At 42.2% G+C, this 25,087-nt stretch overlaps 3 protein-coding genes across 6 annotated transcripts; 1 reads left to right on the plus strand and 2 right to left on the minus strand.

Moving 5' to 3' along the window:
• Window positions 1–3,329: 3,329 nt before the first annotated feature.
• nlrc3l1 (NLR family, CARD domain containing 3-like 1) lies at window positions 3,330–9,315 on the plus strand. 2 transcript variants are annotated; one of them, XM_017698585.2, is made up of 7 exons: window positions 3,330–3,628; window positions 4,011–4,191; window positions 5,450–5,569; window positions 5,787–5,879; window positions 5,977–6,094; window positions 6,340–6,580; window positions 6,664–9,315. In XM_017698585.2, the coding sequence occupies exons 2-7, from the start codon at window positions 4,052–4,054 to the stop codon at window positions 8,253–8,255; spliced, it is 2,304 nt and encodes a 767-aa protein (XP_017554074.1). In that variant the 5' UTR covers window positions 3,330–3,628; window positions 4,011–4,051; the 3' UTR covers window positions 8,256–9,315. The 2 variants fall into 2 exon arrangements, with proteins under 2 accessions (XP_017554074.1, XP_017554073.1); XM_017698584.2 differs by lacking the exon at window positions 3,330–3,628 and having other exon boundaries at window positions 4,048–5,569.
• Window positions 9,316–11,546: 2,231 nt separating this feature from the next.
• mrps12 (mitochondrial ribosomal protein S12) lies at window positions 11,547–17,862 on the minus strand. 3 transcript variants are annotated; one of them, XM_017698587.2, is made up of 4 exons: window positions 17,559–17,862; window positions 12,849–13,038; window positions 12,548–12,608; window positions 11,547–12,301 (listed from the first exon to the last, which is right to left on the minus strand). In XM_017698587.2, exons 3-4 carry the CDS (start codon window positions 12,594–12,596, stop codon window positions 11,910–11,912), a joined length of 441 nt encoding a protein of 146 aa, XP_017554076.1. In that variant the 5' UTR covers window positions 12,597–12,608; window positions 12,849–13,038; window positions 17,559–17,862; the 3' UTR covers window positions 11,547–11,909. The 3 variants fall into 3 exon arrangements, with proteins under 3 accessions (XP_017554076.1, XP_017554075.1, XP_037401754.1); XM_017698586.2 differs by having other exon boundaries at window positions 12,816–13,038; window positions 17,559–17,854; XM_037545857.1 differs by having other exon boundaries at window positions 12,816–13,038; window positions 17,542–17,854.
• Window positions 17,863–18,318: 456 nt separating this feature from the next.
• On the minus strand, window positions 18,319–23,334 carry npas4b (neuronal PAS domain protein 4b). The gene is made up of 8 exons (XM_017698507.2): window positions 22,810–23,334; window positions 22,222–22,385; window positions 21,963–22,065; window positions 21,534–21,825; window positions 21,315–21,424; window positions 21,051–21,186; window positions 19,043–20,607; window positions 18,319–18,932 (listed from the first exon to the last, which is right to left on the minus strand). Exons 1-8 carry the CDS (start codon window positions 22,982–22,984, stop codon window positions 18,907–18,909), a joined length of 2,571 nt encoding a protein of 856 aa, XP_017553996.1. The 5' UTR covers window positions 22,985–23,334; the 3' UTR covers window positions 18,319–18,906.
• Between the last annotated feature and the right edge of the window lie 1,753 nt (window positions 23,335–25,087).

Here is a 25,087-nt window from a genome sequence, read left to right on the forward strand (position 1 = left end):
GAGACCACTGAGCGAATTCTGAGCGGCCCAATCACTGCAGCTCACTGAGCCATGTCGTCCCATTTAACCATTCAAACAGCCTCGGGTAATGGTGGCTTCAGTTTTAATGAACTTTATTTAGAAACAATGATTTTTTAAGTTCTTCCTACTTGAAATAGTTCGTTCTTTACGTATTAATGGGAAAAATAAAGATGGTTCTGATAAATTGTTCTTAACCAAGACCTAACATTGGAAAAGCCTTTCATGTTTTTTTTACGGTTAAGGTTTATACGGTTAAGGCAGAGATCATTTCATTCACGTTCATTTAATTAAGTGCAATTAATTACAACATATTCATTTTTCAGTGAAAAACAGAAAAAAGAAATAACACACATGTCCGTTTTTAGTATGTCCACACTTCACCGGTAGTACAGCTTCTGTTCTTCTCAGGAAACTTACTTTCATGTTTTCAAAGAAATCTGCAGGGAAATTTTCCACCTCCAAAAGTCAGGCTTAGAAGTGGCATTTTCTACTGCAAAATCCCAATTAAACCAAACACATTCAGTGATGCTGAGGTCTGGACGTGGTCAGTACCTTCTTCTGAGAACACCAGCAGCAAATTTTTTATCTCTATTTTATTTTCTCAGTAATAGCTTCTTTACAGCTACACATCCTTTCAGACCCATAGTGCCCACATGAAAGCTTTAAGTACTGCTTAACTTCTGATAAACAGTCTACATACATATATATACATTTATGTAACTGGATATCACTGGATATTTTCTCTTTTTCGGGCCATTCTCTGTAAATCCTAGAGATGGTTGTGCATGAAAATCCCAGTAGATCAGCAGTTTGTGAAATACTCAGACCAGCCTGTCTGGCACCAACAACCATGCCACGTTTAAAGTCACTTAAATCCCCTTTCTTCCCCCATTCTGATGATCGGTTTGCACTTCAGCAAGTTGCCTTGACCACCACTACATGCCTAAATGCATTGATCTGCAGCCATGTGATCGGCTGATTAGTGGCCGGTGAGTGTGTGTGTGTGTGTGTGTGTGTGTGTATACATTACATACTACAGTCGATCAACTTATCTACAAATATGTGTGCTACACTTTAAAACGTGTCAAAAGGAGTGAGGCTATTAAGGTACCCATAAACATCATTTCATAACAATTATATCATCGTAGATCAGTTTTAAACCTAAAATAAGCATTAGAAAATATATGTGTACAGTTTATATGAATGTTTTAGGATAGTTTTCGACAGAAAAATGCCCCCTGGTATTCAGAGGTCCCATGTCAGTTTGCTACTCCAGCGTGGGCTGGCTGCTGAGTCACTCAACATATCTGATGCTAGCTTCAATGGCAGCAAAATGTTTGTTTTAACAATTCTCCTTTTGGAACTGCTCTTTATTTAGGTTGTTAATGTACTCTTGCTCACATCAATTATGATCCTACACATCTCTTTTGTTCTCATATATCTTCCATAAGTCTCTTGGGGGAAATATTTGCTATGGCATATTGTAAAGTTTTCAAGGTATCCTCGGCATAGTCACAGTTGCTAGGCTATGAAGAACTGGATGAACCAATTTCCTACAGCATCACCCTGAGGCAGACAAGTGCTGCGTATCTAGTTTGTTAAGAATACCAAATAAAGAGAAGCTCACTGATTGTGGGAGAAGCAGCTAAACAATGGCAAACAATTTGTCTGAATTTGTATTTGAGCAACTAATCTTCCCAAATGTCACGATAAGTTTATTTTCAGGGACCCTCAGAATATTGACTTTGAGATATTCAGGGGGTCCAATTGGTTAATTCAGAAGTCCTGGACCCCCTGAGACCCCTTGTATTTTGTACCTTGGTCCTGGATATGTGTCATTTACATTGCATCAGTGTTTTTCTTTATTGCAAAATGCACACTCATACAAAACAAATGGGGAAATCTGGGTGATGATCCACATTCAAACATTTGCTCTGATGAATTTAAATTTACATATTTCCATTAACAATGAATTAAAAAGCCCAGTAAGTCTACTTGTTAAATATTAAATGTTGCTTCTGAAAGAAACACTTATTCACATTCAGTTCTCCACTTCAGCAAGGGGTGCTGGGCTTTGCACCAGAAGCACATATGTGGGATATTCACTGTTGTGAGAGGTTAAGAAAGGTCTGTTTTGCCAACAGATGTTTTTATTCTTACTGGCCTGGGAACACTGAAAAGAGGCTGGGGGACAGGTTCAAGATCTGTGGCCCTAATCAGTTTTTCATCATTCACCCTTGGCTCTCTAAAGGCAGAGCTGAAAGTGATTCAGACTCGTCATGTCCACGTTCACTATATATATATATATATATATATATATATATATATATATATATATAGAGAGAGAGAGAGAGAGAGAGAGAGAGAGAGAGAGAGAGAGAGAGAGACTAGGCTGCAAAAGCCTCTTTTTACATGTATTGCTTTGTGATCTCACAAAAGCCCACAGCAGTTTAGCCCCACCCATTGACACTGAAGTATTATAAGTAAAGTCCAGTGAGGCACAACATAAGGCAACCTATTGGAACAGAGCTCATTTACACAATTTACATCATTACATACATATAAAGAGAGGTTGAAAAATGATCATGTAAAAGAAATTATGACTGGGTTTGGTATATATATAACCCATTGCAAGCAGACCTCAGGGGAAAAATAAGTACAAGAAGAGGTAAGAAATGGCCCTTTAAAACACTAACAGCTTAGTATTCATCTTTGGGTTCTTCTACAGATATGATCAGATACTTGGCCTCACTAGTGCTGTTGTGATGGAATACAAGCAAATCCTCACAGCAAAGTTCCAGCAAAAGAGGAGCACACGCTGAGAAATTTAGCTTACAATGCATGACCAAACAAGCAATCACTAATGATGCACATTAGTGACCCCATCTGTACATTAGTGACACCTATCATACCTTAAAAAATTCAAATGCAACGTCACACTTACATTAAACTGATATTAATTCATTATAAAATAAATAATTTACAGCTTTAAATGAAATTCTTATTTATTTATTCATGTTTTAGTAACAAATATATGATGTAATGTTATAAAACACATTTTAAAGACTTCTGTATTTAACTATTTCTATATCGATTTACAAAACGTCTGCATTGACCTAGTGCCAATTAACTTTCCCTCGTTCAGTGCAATGCAAACAGAAAGTCAGTGTTAAAGAAGAGGAGCACTAGACAGAGCTCAGGTCAGTTCGCTGCTTACTGAGAAACTTTAAGCTAGATGTGGTCGCTAAACGCTGTACTGCGCTGCCGTCTTATTTCACCGGGGTCTCTTTAAGAGAAACAGGAAATAGAAACGCACAGAAACGAAAGTAAAGTTTGCGGCCTAGACTGCGGATCATTTAGGTCCAATCGATGTTGGTGTTTTGAAATGTTTTACCACAGTTCCATTAACTCTGTCTTGCTCATATAGTCTTAAACCTAATGTCCATGTCTGGCTAAGATGAAGACTGAGCGCTCCTGGAGCAGCAGGATTAACGTCTTGGTGGAAAATCTCAAAACAAAGTGAAGTTATTGGACTTCAGTAGCTCGGCGTTTTGACAACGAGCTCTTTAGCTACCGTCCGCCTCATGAAGGACTAAACATTTAAAAAGTAAGTAAATTCATACTTCTAAAACCTGCATATCAAAGACGCGCGTTAAACACGTTTTTGTGCGACGGTTTACACTATAACGTGTATACATGTGTGTCTGTGTGCTGTTCGTGCCATGGCGTTCGCTCGAGAAGAAACTGGAGTTAGCTACCTATTCGCCAGCTTCTGCTTCGATTTGCCCGTTCCACCTTAAGCGGTGCAGCGCCAGAGTGTAACTGCAGTACCATTTAAGGTGGAACGGAAAATTAGAAACACAGTTGAAGCGGAAGTGAAAACTACAAGGAATCTGGTCGCTGTGGTGGTGGCGAGTTGCAGCTGGTTTCTGCAGAAAACCGAGTATTCTGACATTGTTTGGGTTTGTCGCATTTCTTATTCACCAAAGCACTAACACACGACAGCAGGAAGGAAGGCTAATAATCGGGGATGGAGACTGGATCCGACAACAGCCTGCCGTTTGGACACGGTGCTTCCGCTTTCGGCAGCGAGGACGGGGACGTGGAGGATGTTATTCCAGAAAGGAGACTGTCTCTTGATCTGAGACACTGGGAACCAACAGCAGACAGGTAAACGTATTCCCATGCACGGTGAGTGAAATCATGATTACCTGCAGCAAGAAAGGTCTAATACCAGTGCGTAAGTGGAAATGGTTTTACTGGACACGCAAATATGACACCTGCTGGTCAAACCAGGAAACCGGCAGCAATGTCCCAGCTACAGTCCTGTAGACCAGGATTCCCGAATCCCAGTACTGGTGACCCTGCATTCTGCACACTTTTGTTACCGGGCGCAGTAAATGAGGCATTTAATTAGTTGATGAGTTGAATCAGATGAGCTTGATGAGACAAAGCACATGCGAAGTGTTGGGTCACCAGGACTGGCCATCGGTAGACCACACTGCGCAGCTTTGTGTTTTCCTGCTCAAACAGATCATCCCAAAAAGGCCTTACAATAAGGAATAATTATGAATAGACATTATGTAGACATTATACATACATATACATAAAGGTAGTAGAATCATTATTATTTATTGTATTTAAATATCATTTTTTATGTAGTAATAACTAAGGAATAAAGGTGGGAAAGCAAAGGTGATACTACACTGAGAATTGCATGCATTGATTTCACTTCATTCGATTCCACATTAAATAATAAATTACACCCACGCAGTTTTGTCTTGTGGGGCACTTACCCCTGGCAATAATTGCCCTGATGTGATATAATTTATTGGGGATTGCACAATGATAAAGAAACAGCATTGGTATCTGCAGATGTTGAAATTTCTCTAATATTTTAAACCATATTTGATGATATATTTATTGTACATCGGAGGAGCAGAATGTTTAACCAATGCTGGATAACGGACTTAAGCTGTCAGCCTTCTATTAATTTGGCTGCGTTTGTTAGCCTGTTGAAATATCAGCATTGGAATCAGCATTAGCAGATACGTAGATGAAGAATATTGGATATTAGTATTGGCTCACATTTCTCTTATTGCTGTAAAATCAATGCATTATTTTGTCCAGTGTACAAGACAGGAGCTGGGAAACACTGATCTTGAATTTTGCATTCTTAAAACACATTAGGCAACTCTTGATTCAGTACTATGATTATTACTGAAGTACTTATTCTAAGACTTATTTAGTAACTAGTATGAATTGCTCAGTAAATGCTAACTTTATCTGTAAACTGTATAGTTATGAAAGTGAGGAATTGGTCTTTGGGGTTTAAACAATTAATAATAGACAACAGAGTTTGTAACCATACCCTGGGTATCAAGTGTGCCTCATATTTTCTTCCCCTTATCATAAATATTTTCCTCAGGTATGATGTAGAAAGAGCTGCATCACCTGCCCCAAGTTACGTGTCAATGCACAGTGATGGCTGGTCCTTCAGCATGTCAGAAACAGAGGCTGATGAAGAAGCTCCACATGGTGTTACACAGTGAGTCATTTGCCCAGTGTTGTAGCTAGTCTATCATGCAACTATTTCTATTTGCAAGATATGCAGCATGTGCTAGGCACAAATGTTGAATGCATGACTAACATTTCAGGAGAGAAGAAAAGCTTATGGACTTTCTACCATAATTCTCAGATGCCTTCAGTGTTTTTTCAGTTTAATTTTTCAAGCTTTTGAAAACCTTTGAAACATTTTTCTTCAGGGTCCACCTGGAGAGAGCGAACTCTTCAGCATCAAGTAGCTTCTCATTGTGCAGTGATGAGGGAGTGGAAGGCGAGAGCAAGCCTGAACGAAAGTCAGTGATGGTGTCACCTTTTGTGTATCCAGTTTGTCATGCTCACAAAACTCCGCTATATGAAACTGTCTGTCTGATTAAATTTTTTAAAATATAGGTCACGGAAAAAATCTTGCAGCCAACCAAGTGCTGCTCCTCCTCTCCCAAAACCAGAGTTACAAAAAGATCCTAATGAGAAGAGACACCCTGCACTTACTGTTGAGTTTGCTTTCAAGGTAAGAAAAATTTAATTGTGTTTTTTGCTTTGTTGTAATGGTGCATGAGGTTCCCCACCTGTTTTCTGACAAATCTGTTTCCCAGTAGCTGGATAAATCAGTTCTTAAGAATAGATAAAATGTTTAATTCTGCTGACACAGTCCAACACACTGTGCTTAGATGTTTGCATAACATTTGCCTTGAGAGTTTCTTGCATTAATATGCTTCATGTCTTGCCAGCTACATGAATTGTGTTCATTTTTAGGCCCTCCAAAGCTGCCTGCAGAAACTTACTGCAGATGAGTTGAAAAGCTTCAAACACAATTTGTGGAAGCGCTACCCAGAGTGCTTTCGAGATCCACTAGATGGCTTGGATATAGTTGATGTTGTAGATAAAATGCTAGAGATCTGTGACATTGAAGTGTCTTTGAAGATCACACACATAGTCCTGAGAGAAATGAACTTAAAGAAGGTGGCTGACTACCTGCAAGGGCTGTGTAAAAGAAGTAAGTGTCAAATAATGTACTAGTCTGTTAATGTTACTTATAGAATATAAATGCTTAATTGTTCTTCTCTTTCTCCTATCTAGATGAAGTCCGTTATGAGTTGAAATTGACTCTGAAAAGGAAATACGAGAACATTTATGAAAGCCTGGCCCAGCAAGGACAACAGACCCTTTTTGACTCTGTTTACACGGACATCCACATTACAGATGGTGCAAATGCTGCAATAAACAGTGAGCATGAGTATAGACAGATAGAGGAGCTCCAGGAGTGTGGCCGTGGCACGAAAGAGGTGGTTTCTTGCAAGGACATCTTCAGCCCTGAGGTTGTGAAGTCAAGGCATGTAAGGACATTGTTAACTAAAGGTAGTCCAGGGATTGGGAAATCATCTGTAGTTCAGAGGTTTATTCTAGACTGGGTAGAGGGGAAAGGACACCATGATGTGTTCTTTCTAATCCCTTTGCCATTCAAGGAGTTGAACCAGATGGCGGATGACAAAATAGGCTTCATGGATTTAATCTGCAGGCTCTACCCAGAAATGAAGGAAGTGGATACTCTTGACTTCGACGACTGCCGTGTGATGTTCATCTGTGATGGCCTGGATGACTGCGCGGTTCCCATCGACTTTCGCAGAACTGCATACTGGTGTGATCTCAATGAACCAACGACACTAAAAATTTTAATCACCAATCTGATAAGGGGAAATCTGATGTACTCTGCCTATGTTTGGGTCACCACACGACCTGTGTCAATCAATCTCATTCCTGCAGAAAGCATCCACCAGTTACATGAGGTTCGTGGCTTTACAAATGAACAGAGGGAAGCCTATTTCAGGAAGGTAATCACAAACAAAGAGCTTGCAGAGAGAGTTATTGCTTATATCAAGTCCTGCAAGACGCTCTACTTGATGTGCCACATGCCACAGTTCTGCTGGGTGGTGCACAATGTGCTTCAGAGAGATCTCCAAAACCTGCCAGCAGGGACAGAGCTCCCCAAGGCAATTACTCATTTCTACACCAACCTGCTGCTGATGCACATTGGCATGCGCAGCCAGAGACTGCAAAACAGCACGAAAGAAGAGTCTGTTCTTAGTGACCAGGATTTCCTCATGAAACTTGGGAAGATGGCCTTCCAGTTATTGGAGAAGAATGTGTTCAGGATCGAGAAAGAGCACTGGACAGAATGTGGTTTGCACGTCCGAGATGCTGTGGTTATTGCAGGCCTCTGCACTCAGTTCTACAGAGAGAAGTTTGTGATGTATCAAGAGAAAGTAGACTGCTTTATTCATCCGACTATGCAGGAATACATAGCTGCTCTTTATGTTTTCCTTTCTTTCAAGAACAATGGAAAGAACGTTGTAGAAGGTCACAAGTTCAAAATGTTCTCGAGTTCAAAGGAGGGCTCTCTGGTAGAGCTGCATAAAAGTGCTATAGACAAAGCACTGCATGCCAAAAATGCTAACTATGACATCTTCCTGCGTTTTCTCCTGGGCATGTCAGTGGAGGCCAATCAGGACTTGCTTAGGAGCTTCCTTTCCAGCACAAGCCTTAGCATGCAAGCCCGAGAAGAAACGGCACGCTACATCAGAAAGAAGATTAAGGAGAATCACTATCCTGAAAAGAATGAAAACCTTCAGCAATGCTTAGATGAACTTTTTCCTCAGCCCCAACGGCACTGAACATGTTCTCTAAATTGGAAAAGGGATATCGTTGTGTGACATTGCTCTGTGCCTTGTTGATTGCTTCATATTTATTATTGGCTGCTGTTTAGTAGCATAGGATCCTTAGATAGCCTTAGCATAATTTGCTTTCGTAACTGTGAATGTATAACTGCTGATGTGACTTCAGTGTAAGAAGAATTATCTTCAGCAGTGTTCCTGATTCGTTCTTATGGAGCAAGCAGTATGTTAAGTGCTACATTTTCATCCAAGCTCAGCCACTACAACATTTGCTTATTTTCTTACTGTGTTGATATGTTGCATATCTTTGCAGAATTTTAAAATGTCAACTTCAGTCATCTTGCCAGTTTCCACCATACTTGATTTTACCATACATCTTTGAGGCCAGAGCCTAGCACAGATGCTTCCTCTGATCTGTAGGCATCTTATCATATGTGTAATCTAATTGCCACAGTGTTGTTAAGCATTTTGAAGTGCATGGAAGTCAAGGCTATGTACCCAACACTGACATATCCAGTCATGCATGTATGAGTGAGCTAATGACAGGAGAAAGAAGGACGCTGCCTTTTTTTTTTCAGCTCCAGTTCTAGACATTTGCAAAATAATCTACATTCTACTCCTTTAAAACTTGTTCTGTTGCAGCCTTTTTCCTCCTTCTTGGTTTTCTGTCACTTAGTCTTTAGCAGATCAGGAATATGCTCATCAACAGCAGTGTAAATCGCTAGCTAATTGGAAAGAGAAATAAACTGGTGTTCAGTATAGCTCTATAGCTCATGTATTTCAGGAAGGGATAAGCTAGTTATATTGCAGTTCAGACAGCACTAACAGTCTGGTTTTTGGATAACTGCTTTTATTCGTGCTTGCTTCCAAAATTCCCAGTATGTTACTTCACGTATGGTGTTTGACTACTTAATACATAGAGAGGTATTCACCTTCAAGTGAAATTCTGAAGGGTGCACTGTTAGTGTACACTGCTATTCTATATAGAAACACAAGTTTCTTTAACTATGGCATGCATGAGCCTATGTCATTTTCAAGACAATAAAGACTTTTCTTAATATAGAAGCTTCAGTATTTTTCTTTGTCTTTTGCAGAACATGGTTTTTAGGCAAGTCATGGTTTAAATGTCAGATAAGTCACATACATTTCAGCACATTCTCCACTTGCAGGTCAGTGCATATGTACTCATATGTATGGGCCTTGCATTTAAATTGGATGACCATGAATGTCTCAATGAAGTTGTGACACATCTTATGACCGTGACAGTGAGGGATGACAGTTTGCCCAGAAGCCAAAGGACATACATTGGAAGGTCAGAAGTGTTTGTATGTGGTAGTGTTTCCTACTGAAGAACCCATTGGAAATACTAAGCTGTCTATTCGGGAAGTTGAGAAATACTTAAGCAACGAGTCCAACGAGATGTCTTTTGTCAGAGATGCCATACAAAGCTTAAGCAAACATGATAAAATGTGGAGAATGATGCAGTTTATACTGTTTACAGACTACATGTCGGTGAGACTTTGGCTAATGTTTCACCTGTCAAAATGTTGAGTTGATGTGATCACTGTAATCAGTTTTACTAAGAATCTGAGGGAAAAGTGAAAAATCTGTTTAAAATAAAAAAGGTTAGAATCCATAATAATAATATTAAATGAATTATGGGCTCATTCCCCACCCCAAATATACATATTGACTATTTACAAACAAACGTATTGTTTTTATTGTCAATATTGCACCACTTGGTGCAATATTCTCCATATTCATCATATTTTTTACACTCCTAATTTAGACCCATGATAGAAGATTAGTACTGGTAGTAATGATCAGTTTGGCTCTCTAGGGTGATAACGCACCACTCAGTAGATTAAGGGTTAAGTTAGAGTGTCATTTGTGATCCAGAATTAATCATCCAACATCAGTACATGACCTCACTAATGCTCCTATGGCTGAATGCAATCCAATTCTCACTGCAATGTTCCAACATCTAGTGTAATGCCTTCCTAGAAGAATAGAGGCTTTCACTGCATTAAAGAGGGGACAAGCTCCCTATTCATAGCCCTGATTTCATTACATTCCACACGTATAAGCAGTTGTCTAAAAACGATTGGGCATGTAATGCATCTATGCAGTCAGTCCTACAGTGCTTGATGCTCCTGAAAGTCCGCATCCTTCACATAGTTTGGCCAAATGCCACTACCTAGACAAAAAGCCTGGGCTGTGTTCAGAGGAATGCTACTTTTGACTAAAGAAAAAGAAAGCGGCTGGGAAATCATCCTGCAAGGCCAGTGGGTGGTTAAAGTCTCTTTAGAAAAATGTCCAAGTACAATATGTTCTTAGTTTATGTCTGTTGACTTGCCCAAGTAAGAAGCTGATGTAAAGTGTCCTAGATACTAATTATATTTATGTTTAGGCTTGTGCCATATTATTCAGAACTAAAAGGAGGCTGGGTGTGTTCCAGGAACAAACGAAAGTACTTCAGAAAACTGGAAAAAAACAGTACATACTGTATCTGCAGAAGTGATTAAATTTTTTTCAAAATCACTGGATCTCAGGAATACCCATCATAAATAGTGGAGCCAGAAGATAGATACCAGAATACAAAAGGTTATATTAAAAGCATTGTCTCACCATTTTTGGTACATATTCTTTGATGCAGAGAGACAATAATGTGGTATATGGTAGTGAATAACAAAGGCATCACTTGTTTTACACTTGCATAACATTTCTAAACTTGCAGTTATATACTCAAAGTCACTCACCTTTAAAATTGTGACAAAATTAAAATTCTTTTAGAGGGGAGTGGGTTAATCAAATCAAAGCAGGATATTTGTTAAACTTATTTCATTTATGCATACTTCAGAGTTGATGAAAAATAATGCAAAATTTTAAACAGCAATAGCAGTCATGCACTACTCTCTAAAATTACAAAAAAATAAAAATAATTAAATACACAATCTCTGTGTACTTAACGTAATTAACTTTTTTTTTTGTAAGTAACAAAATATTACTCAGACATGAGTACTGTCATGCAAATAGGCAAGATTAATGGGGTTGGTCTCCAGTGCAGGGATTCAATCTTGAACTACACCACACTCTAAAGACATGTTCCCCATTGAACATTAAATGTAGTCTAGGACCAGGCTTAATCCTCACCTGGAAACAGACACAGAGATGTGCTGCATCAATTTTGTAAACGTTAAAACTGCCATTCAGACTGCAAATGATCTCATGAGCACCAGGTGGTGCACTTGAGCTCCCACCTATTCAACATAAGCAGACTGGGGAGAAGGCTCTGCAGCAGAGTCTTTATTTAAGTTGTAGTTTCCTTCATAAAACAGCTTGGAGAGCCCTTCTGTTCCACATATCTCCTGAAGGAGGCTATATATACAGTAAACCATTTAAACCATCACACTAGCCTCTACAGCCACAGCGGTTCCTCCACATGCTCCAAGTGTTTGGGTCAATAACAGGTTTATTTTTGTTGCAACTGTGAAGCCAAGATCAAGAATAGCCATACACTTCAAATAACATTCCCAAAGCATGGGGATGTCATTTTAATTAAAAAAAAAAAACAAGGATTCTGAAATAAACCTCAGCAAACAAAGCACTCAACTGTAGGTTTTCAATGTGAGTTCCAGTAACAAACAACAGAATTCACTGTTTCTTCTTAATTACATGGGCACAGTCATATTTGCCTCTGACTACTGTGAGTTTGACACCTGGCAAGTCTTGTGTTCTCCCTCCTTCAACTAGCACTACATGGTGCTCCTGAAGGTTATGCCCCTCCCCAGGTATGAACGCCACAGCCTCCTTGCCATTGGAAAGGCGGACTCGTGCACACTTGCGGTTGGCTGAGTTGGGCTTTTTGGGCTTTCTGATTATGGTCTTCAGGACGACAGCCTTCAGCTGTGGCCTGCCGAAAGTGGCGCCGACCTTTTTGAGGGGTGGGGGAAGTTTACCTCGGCGGTGCATCTGATTGAGTGTAGCCATGGTTCTGCTAAAGCTGGCAAAAACTGATCCAGACCAGGGAAATGAAGATTGAGATGCTGGAAGAGTGAGGGAAATGTATTTTATTTGACTGTACTTCTCCCCAACAAAAAATTAACCATGTAATACATTATAAAATACATTAAGCATGGAAAAGAAAACTGGGCATGGAAAAGAAAACTGGGCACTGTGGGAACTTGACAAAGTCTTCTCGCGTCTTTAATATTTATTATTTGAATATAATAAGCTGGTATACAGTGTCCAGTATGTACGTTAGTTAGATGCAGTATAACTTATTGACTCACCTTGCAAGACTGACGACAGCATCGGCCTCAAATGCGAAAGAAAAGCCATGATAACTGCACACTGTAAACAAAGCAAACACGAGTTACATTACATTACATGAACCACTCATACTGTATCCACTTGTTGGAAATCCCAGGACTTTGGGGAGCCAGGAGAGAGAAAACGGACTAACGTGGTCACAATGTTAGCATATCAGCTAATAAACAACAGGGTTAGCGAGAGCTATACGCAGCATTATTTACACTGTTCTCCGAGAGTACACTATACCTGATATGTCTGATTGGCGGTGAGATTTCAAACCTTCCGATTGGAAGTTTTCCTCAGTGAGAGAAAAGCAGGATGAATGTTGACCTCTCGCTGCGTTTATGTTTCAGCCACGGCCGCCGCCATGTTGAAAGCTCCGTCTGGGAGGTTTCTGCTGCCATCTAGCGGATCCGCAGACCAACTTCACCACAGTTGGGCTGTGATGAAGACGTGAGGTAAACCTCGCCTAAAACACGGCCAACCGTTTAGCTGTTAATGTTTCAGTCTGCAGTGGACTCATATATAACCCACATTAATACCAGCAAAAGTGAAATGAAGACAGCTAAAAATGAGACAAATTGGCGAATCTGGCAGAAAAGTGTAGTAATGTGCATTGCTATTGTAAATCCAATACTTTGACATGTATAACTAAACTGTACACGTAAGCGTTTCAGTTCTCCCTATTAAAAGTCAGTTATCACATGTAAGTTCAACATGTCAAATACTTTTTACATGTGAATTTCTTATTATTAAATGAAAATATAATTCAGTTTACACAAGTAAAAACACTTCCTCTCTAAAATGATCGAGAAAAGCAATACATGCTTACTACACTCTTACAAGCTAAAGTCTAACTAGTAAATCTGGCTATAATTCAATTTAGACCAACAGATTTAGACCTAAAACAGCTTGCAGCGGTAAACACAGTGAACTTTAAACACAGCTGTAACTACACTGTGATGCGCCTTGCAGGCCAGTTAGGTCACGTTGGTCCTGGAGACCACTTCTTCTTCTTTTGGCTGCTCCCTTTAGGGGTCGCTACAGCGGATCATCTGCCTTCATCTTGTCCTATCCACTGCCTCCTCTGCTTTTACACCAACCATCTCCATGTCCACCTTCACTACATCCATAAACCTTCTCTGAGGTCTACCTCTTCTCCTTCTACCCGGCAGCTCCATCTCCAACATTATTTGACCACTATATCCACTATTCCTCCTCAACACATGTCCAAACCATCTCAACCTGGCCTCTCTGGCTTTATCTCCAAACTGCTCCACCTTCACTGTCCCTCTGATCTGCTAATTTCTAATCTTGTCCATCCTTGTCACTCCCAACGAAAATCTCAGCATCTTCATCTCCGCCACCTCCAGCTCAGCCTCCTGTCTTTTAGACAGAGCCACAGTCTCCACACCATACATCATAGCAGGACGCACTACTGTCTTGTAAACCTTCCTTCCCTCTTGCTGCTATCCTTCTGTCACACATCCATCTCCACCCACTCCATCCTGCCTGCACCCTCTTCTTCACCTCTTTTTTGATCTGTCCATTGCTCTGGATGGTTGACCCAAGATATTTGAAGTCATCCACCTTTACGACCTCTACTCCTTGCATCTTCACCTTTCCACCTGCCTCCCTCTCATTCACACACATGTATTGCGTCTTATCTCTACTGACCTTCATTCCTCTCCTCTCCAGTGCAAACCTCCACCTCTCCAGATTCTCTTCCACCTGCTCTCTACTCTCACCACAGATTACAATGTCATCTGCAAACATCATGGTCCATGGAGCCTCCTGCCTGACCTCATCTGTTAACCTGTCCATCACCATTGCCAACAAGAAGGGGCTCAAAGCTGATCCCTGCTATAACCCTTCCTTCACCTTGAAACCATGTCACTCCAACTGCACACCTCACCACTGTCTCACTATCCTCATACATGTCCTGCACCACCCTAACATACTTTTCAGCTACACCTGACTTCCTCATACAGTACCACAGTTCCTGTCTTGGAACCCTATGATATGCCTTCTCTAGATCCACAAATACACAATGTAGCTCCTTCTGACCTTCTCTGTACTTCTCTACCAACACTCTCAATGCAAAAATTGCATCTGTGGTACTCTTTCTGGGCATGAAACCTAACTGCTGCTCACTGATCTGGACCTCTCGCCTTAGCCTTGCTTCAACAACTCTTTCCCATACCTTCATGGTGTGGCTCATCAACTTTATACCTCTGTAGTTATTGCAGCTCTGCACATCACCCTTGTTCTTAAAAATGGGGACCAGTACACTGCTTCTCCCCTCATCAGGCATCCTCTCACTCTCCAGGATTTTGTTAAACAATCTGGTTAAAAAGTCCACTGCCTTCTCTCCTAAACATCTGCATACCTCCACAGGAATGTCATCTGGACCAACTGCCTTTCCATTCTTCCTCCTTTTTAAAGCTGCCCTCACTTCCACCTTACTAATTCTCTGCACTTCCTGATCCACTATCTCTCCCCCCGTTGTTCTCCCCTCGTTTTCCTCATTCATTAGTTCTTCAAAGTACTCTTTCCATCTACTCAACACTCTCTGTTCACTCACTAGTACATTTTCCTCTCTATCCTTTATCAGCCTAACCTGCTGTACATCCTTTCCAGCTCTATCTCTCTGTTTAGCCAAACGATACAAGTCCTTTACTCCTTCTTTACTGTCCAGCCTCTCATACAGCTCATCATAGGCCTGAGCCTTTGCCTTTGCCACCATTCTTTTCGCTATGCGACTAGCCTCACTGTACTCCTGCCTACTTCCTTCATCCCTCTGATTATCCCACTTTTTCTTAGCTGCCTTCTTCTTCTGAATACTCTCCTGGACTTCCTCATTCCACCACCAACTTTCCTTGTCTTCTTTCCTCTGACCAGACGAAACACCCAACACATTCTTGCCAGTTTCTCTCACCACCTTAGCTGTAGTTTCCCAGTCCTCAGGTAGCTCCTCACTGCCCCCAAGGGCCTGTTGCAATTTTTCCCTGAACTGCCTGCAACTATCCTCCTCCTGCAGCTTCCACCATCTAATCTTTGGCTCTGTCTTCACTCTCTTCCTCTTCTTTGTTTCTAATCTCATTCTACAGACAACCACCCTATGCTACACTTTCCCCTGGCACCACTTTACAATCTCCAATCTCCTTTAGGTGGCATCTCCTGCTAAGGATATAATCCACCTATATGCACCTCTCTCCACTCTTGTATGTCACCCTGTGTTCTTCCCTCTTCTGAAAATACGTGTTCACCACAGCCATTTCCATTCTCTTTGCAAAATCTACAACCATCTGACCCTCCGCATTTCTGTCTTTCACACCATACATACCCAGCACCTCTTCATCCCCTCTGTTTCCTTCACCAACATGTCCATTGAAGTCTGCACCAATCACCAATCTCTCCTCTCTAGGGACACCATCTACCACTTCATCCATCTTTCTCCAAAATTCCTTCCTGTGGTGCATATGAACTGACCACATTCAAAATCACATCATCAACCTCCAACTTCAGGCTCATGATCCTGTCTGACACTCTCTTTACATCCAGAACACTTTTCCCAAGCTGTTCCTTTAGGATTATCCCTACTCCATTTCTCTTCCTCTCTACACCATGATAGAACAGTTTGAATCCACCTCCAATGTTCCTGGCCTTGCTTCCTTTCCATCTGGTCTCCTGAACACACAGAATATCTACCTTCCTTCTCTCCATCATGTCTGCAAGCTCTCTGCCTTTACCAGTCATTGTCCCTATGTTCAGAGTCCCTACTCTAACCTCCACACTCCTGCCTTTCCTTCTCTCTCGCTGCCATCTAACCCGCCTTCCTCCTCTCCTCTCTGATGGTCTTCGACCTACAGTAGTCCAATTTCCGGATGCCCTTCCTGACGCAGCCCTCACCATTTATCCGGGCTTGGGACCGGCGCCAGAAGTACACAAAGTACACCCCTAATGGCTGGTTTGGTCCTGGAGACCACTGCCCTTCACATATTAGTATTTTACCCACTCGCAGCCCCCCTGATCCATCTAATGAGCTTCTTAAAGCGACACACGAATAGGCCAAAACGCAGGTATGTTTATTAGGCTCGCCGCCAGGATTTGTTGAGCGCTATAGGTAATCCCCAAAAACTACATGCGTAATGCATTCTGGGTAATGTAGTGAAAGAACAATGATGGATAAAAATTATTACAAAATCATGAATTCAGTATTGATTAAAGTATGTGTTTTAATAGTCATACTTATTTTATTATTTATCATTGTTGGGAGTGCAGCTGGCGTCGAAAAACTTGTGGTCTCGCATGACCAGTCCCTAAAGACAGGGGGCACTGTAGTTGGGCATCTGAGCGTTAAGCCTGTAACTATATTGTAAGCGCGCTGCAAATGTGCAGTTCAGATTGTTCACCACTAGATGTCGATCTGGAGTCAGGCCTGGATGTAGCGCGCCGCTGTTGGCATTTCAATCACAAATACTTAAGGCAGACCATATGCATTTAAAGCCTATGGCTATTTACAGAATAGCCATAACAAGGTGTTTTAATTTCGATTAATTACATGATTTTATGAACACCGTTTGTGGTTTTGCCTCACTATTCCACTGATACCGCGCTGGCACGACATTTGTTCATCTGCTCTCGAATAAAACACGTGGGAGGTTGTGTTTATGGCGATGTACGGCTTGGAGCGGCTATCCTTCGCCTTTACATTACTATGTAAGTGGACACGGGTCTGTTCGTGAGTTTTGGGGCTGGAGGATGATCAGAGGGACGGAAGGAAAAAGTGAAGGGAGCGGAGGAGCGATGGATGGGCGCGAGGGGCGAGGAGGATGAGTCAAAAGAAGAAGATGGAGAAAGGAGGGGAGAGAGAGAGAGGACTAATGAATGAGCGCGCACAGATGTGTGAGAGAGGGAGGATGAAAGGAAAGCGCGGCGAACTGATTGGAGGAGTGGGTGGAAAGCGCACCTAAAGCCCTCGTGTACCTTCAAAAACCTTGTACACCCTCCATCCCTCTCTCTCTCTCTCCCCCTTGTTTTCTTCCTCCGCGTCTATTTTCGTTCCTCTTCAGCGCTGAAAGGCCGCTGCGCGCAGAAGGACAGGAAGAAGAGACGGAGAGCGCGAGATGAGGCTCGTTCAACGCAGGCAGTGGCGGTGGCCAATCGGAGAGTGGACCGGAGGGGGGATATTTTTGGATATGCGGGGATGCGTTGACCTCTGGGGGAGAGTAGGTGGGTCGCTGTTGTATTGGACAGCGTCAATGAAAAGGAACCAAACTGAGTAAACTTGACCGGAACTATAACGCGAGCAGAGCCGCGGAGGCGGAGCTTAAAGCGCGGAGGATTTGTAGTCCCTCAGCAACAGCGGAGAAAATTGCGCCAGTTGGGTGAATAGCATAGGCTAAGAGGAAAGCTGAGAGAGAGGCAGGAAAGGCCTTATAGGGTATCATCATGCAGTACCTGGTATAATGAGCGAGTGTGGGCTGAGTGAATGTTCGCTCTGCGTGAGTGGGCGTAGGAGTGGGAAGCTGATTGTCTCTACCATGCCTCTGAGTCAAGAGCATGCGTCAGGAAAAATAGCTTGGGCCTCATCATGTGCGTCAGTCCGTACCTCTCACTTCCACGAAACCATGGAGACCCTCTGAAAACGCACTGAATGAAAGTGTGGAAGTGTAAAGAACAATAGATTTCCTGTTTTTTTTTTTTTGGGGGGGGGGCAGCTTTAATGAATGCACGTGGACGCTGACGCTCTATGCTTTGATAATGATGCATTTAATTGATTGTCCTATACATACTTTTTTCTTTTTTACAAGACAGCATTAAAGCATCAACCAAAGCAACAATCTTTTAAACATATTTATTATCACTAGACATATAATTTTCGATAGAAGAAAATAAAGATTTATTCATGGCTTTCTCATATATAATTGCACAGACACAAACAGAACTCCTTGTAAACAATGTGAATAAATAGAGCTCAGGAATCAATCCTCTACTTTTACTGTAGACAACTCTACATTAGGGTGCAATAGAACCAATACAAATGTGTTTCGTCCATCTTCAGAAGAATCTTCGTGTAAAACACAATCTTCACTATAAGTGAATACAAAAAGTGGCACTTTGTGAAACTGCCATAACAAGAATACTCTGAAGTATTATTTTTTTTCCCAAAATGACAGTCCATTATGAATACAAGTGCTCATGTGACATTCATTCTGTTGAAGTATAAACATTAAATGAATATATTTCTCTTGTTTTTTATAGTTATTAATATAATCTAAGAAGAAAATCTTGACAATATGCCATACTTTATCAATTAAGTCACAGACTTATTTTAGAACATGTGATCACCGGTTCCATCTGGAAGAAAAAAAGAAGAAAAGAGAAATTAGAGAATTACAATTGAATCTTTACACTGAATAAATGCCAAAACTGCCCCCCAAAAAAATCGTCACATTTTTGATTCTCACCTTGATAGAAGTGCTGTGGTGACTCCTGAAGAGGGAGTTGATACAACTCAGGTTGTTGCCTCAGGGCAGGAGTAATCGGGGCAGTTGCCTCGAACACAGGTTCCATGGTGACCAGCTCCTCCAGGAGGGACTGGGCACAGGCTAGACTGGGGGTGTGGTCAGGAAGTGCTGGGCCAGGGGTTGTCTCTGGGGAGGCTGAGAGAGTGGAGGTTAATTCTGGAGGCAAAAGCTCCACATCCATCATGCTCTCTGTTAAAGCATCCTCATTGGTCAACTCTGGCTCCAGCAGCCTGCCCCCAGCTGTGCTGTTATGGTGCGTCGACTGGACGCTACAGAGGTGGTGCACACCAATTAAAGCCTCCTCCTGTGAGTGCCCAGGAGAGCAGGTGCTCATTGGGGCAGGAGGAGGAGGAGAGAAAGGTTGTGGGGAAGGGATGGAGGAGGAGGGGACAACTGGTAGAAGTCCTTCTTCAAATAAAGAGATTTCATCTTGAGCTATTGATAAGTGAGATTCTGTCCAGCATGTGGTGGGTGGAAATTTGCAGGAAGGCAGCTCAGGGTGGTCCTGGGTGGGTAAAGGCTGTTGGAAAACAGGGGATGGTGAGTTTGTGGTTGGTGGGTGGTCGTGAAAGAAGCCATCAGCTAGGGAACTGAGATACTGAGCCAAGAGGGAGATTTCCAGTTGCTCTCTTTCATCGTCTACTTGCTGGGCAAAGAAACCTGGACAGGGCTGTTCTGTAGGAGAAGCCTCTGGGGTCAGGAGACCCTCTGGGGGACCATGATTGGCTGAATTAGGAACATCAACATACAGGGGCCCTCTTATCTCTGGCAGTACCATGAGGTTGCATTTTTCAGTGCCTGGACTATCTGGGGTAGGAGGCAACTTCTCATACAGATGCCTATGGCAATGCTGTACAGAGAGCACTAGCCCAATGCCTGTTGAGAGGGATGTTGGGTGAGTTGCTGAAGGCATGGCTTGGGTTATTTGACTTGGAGCACTTGCAGAGTCTGGTTTAAAGGGCTCCTCACCAAACATGAAATGGCCTCCTCCAGATCTTGGGGTATAAGGAGGTGTGGAAACCAACTCCACCATGCTGGGTGGTTTGGCCATATTTACACTGGAGAGACGTGCAGGAGGAACAGGGGATTGACTAGCTGTATGTGAAAGACCTGCCTTACTAGTCATGTGACTCAGCCGAGAGGGAGGAGCAGTGAGAGCCAATGCTGTGGAGAACTTTGTTGCTTCTGGTAACCACATCTGCTGGCTTCCATACTGTTGGGAGCCATCTTCATCCAAAGAGAAGCTAGGGCAGGGGGCAGAGCCCGTTGGCAGGCCAGACTGGGAGGTGCTGCCAGGCAGTTCCTCAGAGGAGCTGCGACCAGAGGCGGTGAAGCTGAAGTCAAAGGACTGGGTGGATAGGCCACTGCTGCTGGGTGTGAAGACTTGCTCTGGACTAGACAAGGATGGCTCTGAGCACTGCTGAGCCAAACCCTCCTGGTACAGGAGGGCCAACTGGTTTTGCTCAGAATAGAGCTGCTGACGCACTGACCATGCTTCAGATTCACTGTGGGACGAAAGAAGAGAAAGATGTGTCAGTGTCATTCAGAGTGTCATAGTGATAAGCAGTGTTGTTTTCACAGCAGATTCACCCTTAGATATAAACGTTCCTAAACAGTTATTGGCTTGGATCGATCATTCTAGCATAAATATGTACACTGAAAATTTCTTTAGGGATTGAAAAGTGGCTCTTCTTGCTCCAAAGTAGGATTTTTGATGCCTTTATTAAAAAAAGATGGCTAAAAAAGATGAGAAGATGTCATAAAGTGTTATTTTGGCAATGCCATAGAGCAACCAGTTTTGGTTCCCTGGAATGATTTGTGAGTATGAACAACAATCTAAAAGCCTTTAAAAACTTTAGTGAACCAAAAGTGATTCTTCTATAACATTGAACCATTTCTGGCACTTTTATTGTTAAGAGTGTAGCTGATGAGAGCGTAACTGTAGTACCTAATGACGTAGTTCTGGCAGTTGATGGGATGTTCTCCAGTCTGGAGCTGAAGAACCATATAAAGCCACACCCATGAGTGGTCAGCTGCCTCCACCTGAACCACCATCTCCACCTGCCTGTCCCCTCCTTCACGCACTGCAGAGGAACATAATTTTTTATTCATACAGCTTATTGTAATCTTACACTACACCATAATTAGAAAATTCCTGTTTGGTTGGCTTGAAGTTATAGCTACACTTGTCATATGGCTATACTGAACTCACACAGGGTGCAGTGCTGTGCTGAGGCATGAGAGAGATCACGAGGATGCAACAGGCTGTACCAGGAGCGAGAGCGCAGCGTGTCCACATCATAGCCCAGATATATGCTCACACTGCAGGAGAAACAGAAAGGAAAGACGACAATTTACTTCCAATTATCTTAAATGGCAATATTGCTGTCGCCATACTAGCATGTACATTTTTAGAGTTTGGTTCTCTTACCATTCCTGGGCAGACTGAATCCTCATGTCCTGGCTATGCTGGGACTGGAAGCAGGCTAACAGGAAGGCTTGTTCTGCAGGTGGGGTGGGCAGGGGGTTCCTAGTGGTTGAAGGCTTTGATACCTGGGGCTCCAGAGGCGAGCAGAAACACACCCACACTGGGTTGGACGTCCAGTAGGAGGATGAGTGGTAAGGTGATGGCAAGCAGCGTGCTCGCACCAGAATCACCTTGTTTCCAGAACCTTGCCTCCTCACAAACTTTGAAGTGTTGAAGCGACAGCGAAAGAGCCGCTCTAGGAAAACAAGATGGGGAACTGAATATAATTTTGTTCATATTTTGAGGGATATTCAAGTCTTTGAATGGGATGCAGGGTCATGCTATAGGATTTCATACTCAAGTGTTTCAACAGTCAACAGTGCTTATAGTTACCTGTCTCAGGTGTGGTCACTGGCACAAGATTGCTCCTCATAATAAAGTGGTCAGAGGGGTCTATGATGTCATACACGCTGTCACTCTGAGCAACCAGATCCACCTGCATCATCCAAGAGAATTCATGGTCAGGCACTGAGTAAGAGCTTTAAAGTGAACTCACTGTGCTGGTTAGTCTTAGAATATAGTGATCATGCATTGTATTTGCATTAGAAATAAATAAAAAAAACAGTCAATGTAAAGACTAGAGTCTTCTCACCATAGAGTGACCCAGGTGGTCTGTCACATTGTCCGATAGGTACAGCAGTTTGCCCTCACTCGTGAGCACAAGGAGGAAGCCGGGTAACGTGTGCACGAGCTCAGAGAGTTCGGGCATAGACACGAAGGTCCCGCTTACTTCATGGCAAGCTGCCACATTTAAATCTGGACAGGAGTAAAAGCATAAACAGAATTAATCGTGAATACAATGAGATGTGCTTAACTTTAGGAGGAGTAAACAACTCAAAACGCCAGACCGAGGATTGCATCAAAAATCTACACAATATCTACAAAAGTGTTGAATTAATAAGCAGTAAAGTTACCAATTAAGTGTAAGTAAACGTCATATCTGGTAACCACAGCTCAACGTTATGGGGTTCGCTTTAAGTCCAATATAGTGCCAAATGTTTGTCATGTGTTTTTAAAAGAGCGCCTCTAGCAATCAGCACCATGGACAGCGACCAGCTATTTTTCCGGAACTTCTTTAACAGCTTTGAGTAATAATCTCACAGCGAAACCCTCATAATCACTAAAAAGTAAAGAGCTTTACTCATAAAGCGGCTCCTCTAGATGAACAAACTCAGCCTACCTTGAGAGAAGAAGACGGACTTCCTCGTGTACATGCAGGCGAGGGACATGATGTGAAGGTATGAAAGGCGCGACTTGTCCGAGTCCGAGATGGGCAGCAGGTCTTTCAGGTTGCGGATCTCGGAGTTGATCTGATCCCTCCGCGCCTTCGAAGCTCCTTTGGTGGAGCGATACATCTTCTCCTCTGTAGCCTACAGGTGGCCTCAGTAGCTGCTGGTATGCAACAGAAAGCGCGCGCAGTTTCAGGGGCTAGATCTCTCTAACGGCGGCGATCTGATCATTGGTACAACTGTTGTGAAAAACTGGCGAGATAAAGGAATAAAAAACTTTAAGGAAAAATCATTTTCCTCCTCACACAGTCGTTTTTCTGCGCCCGTCTTTCTCTGACGACAACACGCTGTCTGAATCAGAACACTTCTTCTGCCTGGTGTGCAGGTTCTGCTGGAAATGCTGCGTTCAGGCCCTTTATATAGAGAAAGATGCTAAAGATGGGGGCGTGCACTGCTACAGGAGAGACTGCGTTACTGCCTTCACTCCGCGGTGATGATGATGAAGATGACGAAGATGACGGACTAATACAGCCATAAGAGGCTTCAGCTCTGTCAGACAGCTGCAGCAGCACTGGTCCATTTTCGGTCCTGAAATTCTCCTGTTAGCCCTTAATGTCAATTTCTTTCTTTCTTTCTTTCTTTCTTTCTTTCTTTCTTTCTTTCTTTCTTTCTTTCTTTCTTTCTTTCTTTCTTATTAACCCAAGTTAGTACAAATCTATCTATCTATCTATCTATCTATCTATCTATCTATCTATCTATCTATCTATCTATCTATCTATCTTAATTTATTTATTTATTTTATTACCCTCTCCCTTGAATTGAGTTTTCCGTAAAGCTGCTGCAGTCAGTGCTGTGCTTAGCCTGCAGGTAGTGGTGCCAGTAGGAGGCTGGTATCTCACGATGTTGCATCCACCGTATCTACCCACCACTTCTACCACACATACACAGAAAGAAAGAAAATAAACAATAAACCACGACATGAAAGCAAACAAGTGATTTTGGCCCACGATTGTACCCCCACACACACCATGATCAGCTGCAGCCCGCTGCATTTATTCCTCAGCTCACCACAAATAAGCAAGGATCACGACGAAAGCCTGTCTGTCAACACAAGTGACAGACTTACCCCAAAACCTGTGACCTCATGCATCTAATTTAGAGTCTGTGCATAAGGAATACAGCAGTCCTGCAGCCCTTGAGTTAAATATTCTCTTCTACAGCATTTTATTGAGGGGTGAACTAAGCTTCTAACTATCGTGCCTGAAAGTGACATGCAAAGAGAGTTATTCTATTGTCAAACACAATGTGGCAAGCAATGTAAACTAGTTCTACACCCAATGTTTTATGCTCTTAAAATAGCTGCAGATGTTAAATTAACAAGATCATGCTTGTGGTTACTCAGGCAGGACTGTATCTTCAAGATGTAAGCAGATCATAGATGGTCTCAGGCAGTCTCATGTAGAAGTGGACAGGTCATCACTGATATAAATAACTTTGAGAATACAAGGGTCTTTTGTCTGCAATCCCTTGCATATTTGTACACAAATAGACTGCCACTTTGTAAAAATTGATGTGAGATGTTTTCTTATACAACCAGATATGAGTGTTTAGAGCATGAGTGGATGCATAAGAAAGACATGTGTGCGCCAAATGAAGGACACTTGTCTGGTTTTATACTTTCTCTTTCTTTTTGTTCCTGTATATTTTTAAACCAGGAGAATCAAGGTCCTCACTTCATTCCTTGAAAGAAAGACAATCTGTTGCTTGGCAACTCTCCCACTCAAACATTCAGGCAGGATGGAAGATGTTGGTGAAATAAGTTCTCATGATGGACCTGTGTACTTCAAGTCTCATCCTATTTACATTTCCAGTGTCTCATTTAAGGCTGCATTTGTATCCCAATTACCTCAACAATTTAGTAATTCAGAGAGGTGATTGTTAGCTTATCATTTTAATATACAATTGCCTTCTTAGAAACACCTACATACTACTTAGACTCACTGCCCATTTGATGAGCTCCTCCTACCTAACAGCTTGTCCTACCTAATAAATGCAGGATTGTAGACCGTAGGCCAACACACTGTATTGCCACCTTTTACCCAGTGTATTCCATTATAGGTTACTGATTACAGGTTACCCGTTCCAAAATGTCATTTTAACCTAATACAATGGATCACTATATTGAAAAAGTAATCTTAATTTCTTTCCGTTAACTTTGGATTACTTGTC

This window comes from Pygocentrus nattereri, chromosome 16 (genome assembly GCF_015220715.1).
Source record: "Pygocentrus nattereri isolate fPygNat1 chromosome 16, fPygNat1.pri, whole genome shotgun sequence".
Lineage (NCBI taxonomy): Eukaryota > Metazoa > Chordata > Actinopteri > Characiformes > Serrasalmidae > Pygocentrus > Pygocentrus nattereri.

Bases quoted from the DNA above. Each gene is read 5' to 3' on its own strand.
- nlrc3l1 (XM_017698584.2), top strand. From the start codon at position 5,295: ATGCTAACTTTATCTGTAAACTGTATAGTTATGAAAGTGAGGAATTGG. The intron at 5,570-5,786 runs GTGAGTCATTTG...ATTTTTCTTCAG, and splicing joins GCTCCACATGGTGTTACACA to GGTCCACCTGGAGAGAGCGA. The intron at 6,095-6,339 runs GTAAGAAAAATT...GTTCATTTTTAG, and splicing joins CTGTTGAGTTTGCTTTCAAG to GCCCTCCAAAGCTGCCTGCA.
- mrps12 (XM_017698587.2), bottom strand. From the start codon at position 12,596: ATGGCTTTTCTTTCGCATTTGAGGCCGATGCTGTCGTCAGTCTTGCAA. The intron at 12,302-12,547 runs GTGAGTCAATAA...TCACTCTTCCAG, and splicing joins GCTGTCGTCAGTCTTGCAAG to CATCTCAATCTTCATTTCCC.
- npas4b (XM_017698507.2), bottom strand. From the start codon at position 22,984: ATGTATCGCTCCACCAAAGGAGCTTCGAAGGCGCGGAGGGATCAGATC. The intron at 22,386-22,809 runs GTAGGCTGAGTT...ACTCCTGTCCAG, and splicing joins GTCCGTCTTCTTCTCTCAAG to ATTTAAATGTGGCAGCTTGC. The intron at 22,066-22,221 runs GTGAGAAGACTC...TGGATGATGCAG, and splicing joins ACCACCTGGGTCACTCTATG to GTGGATCTGGTTGCTCAGAG.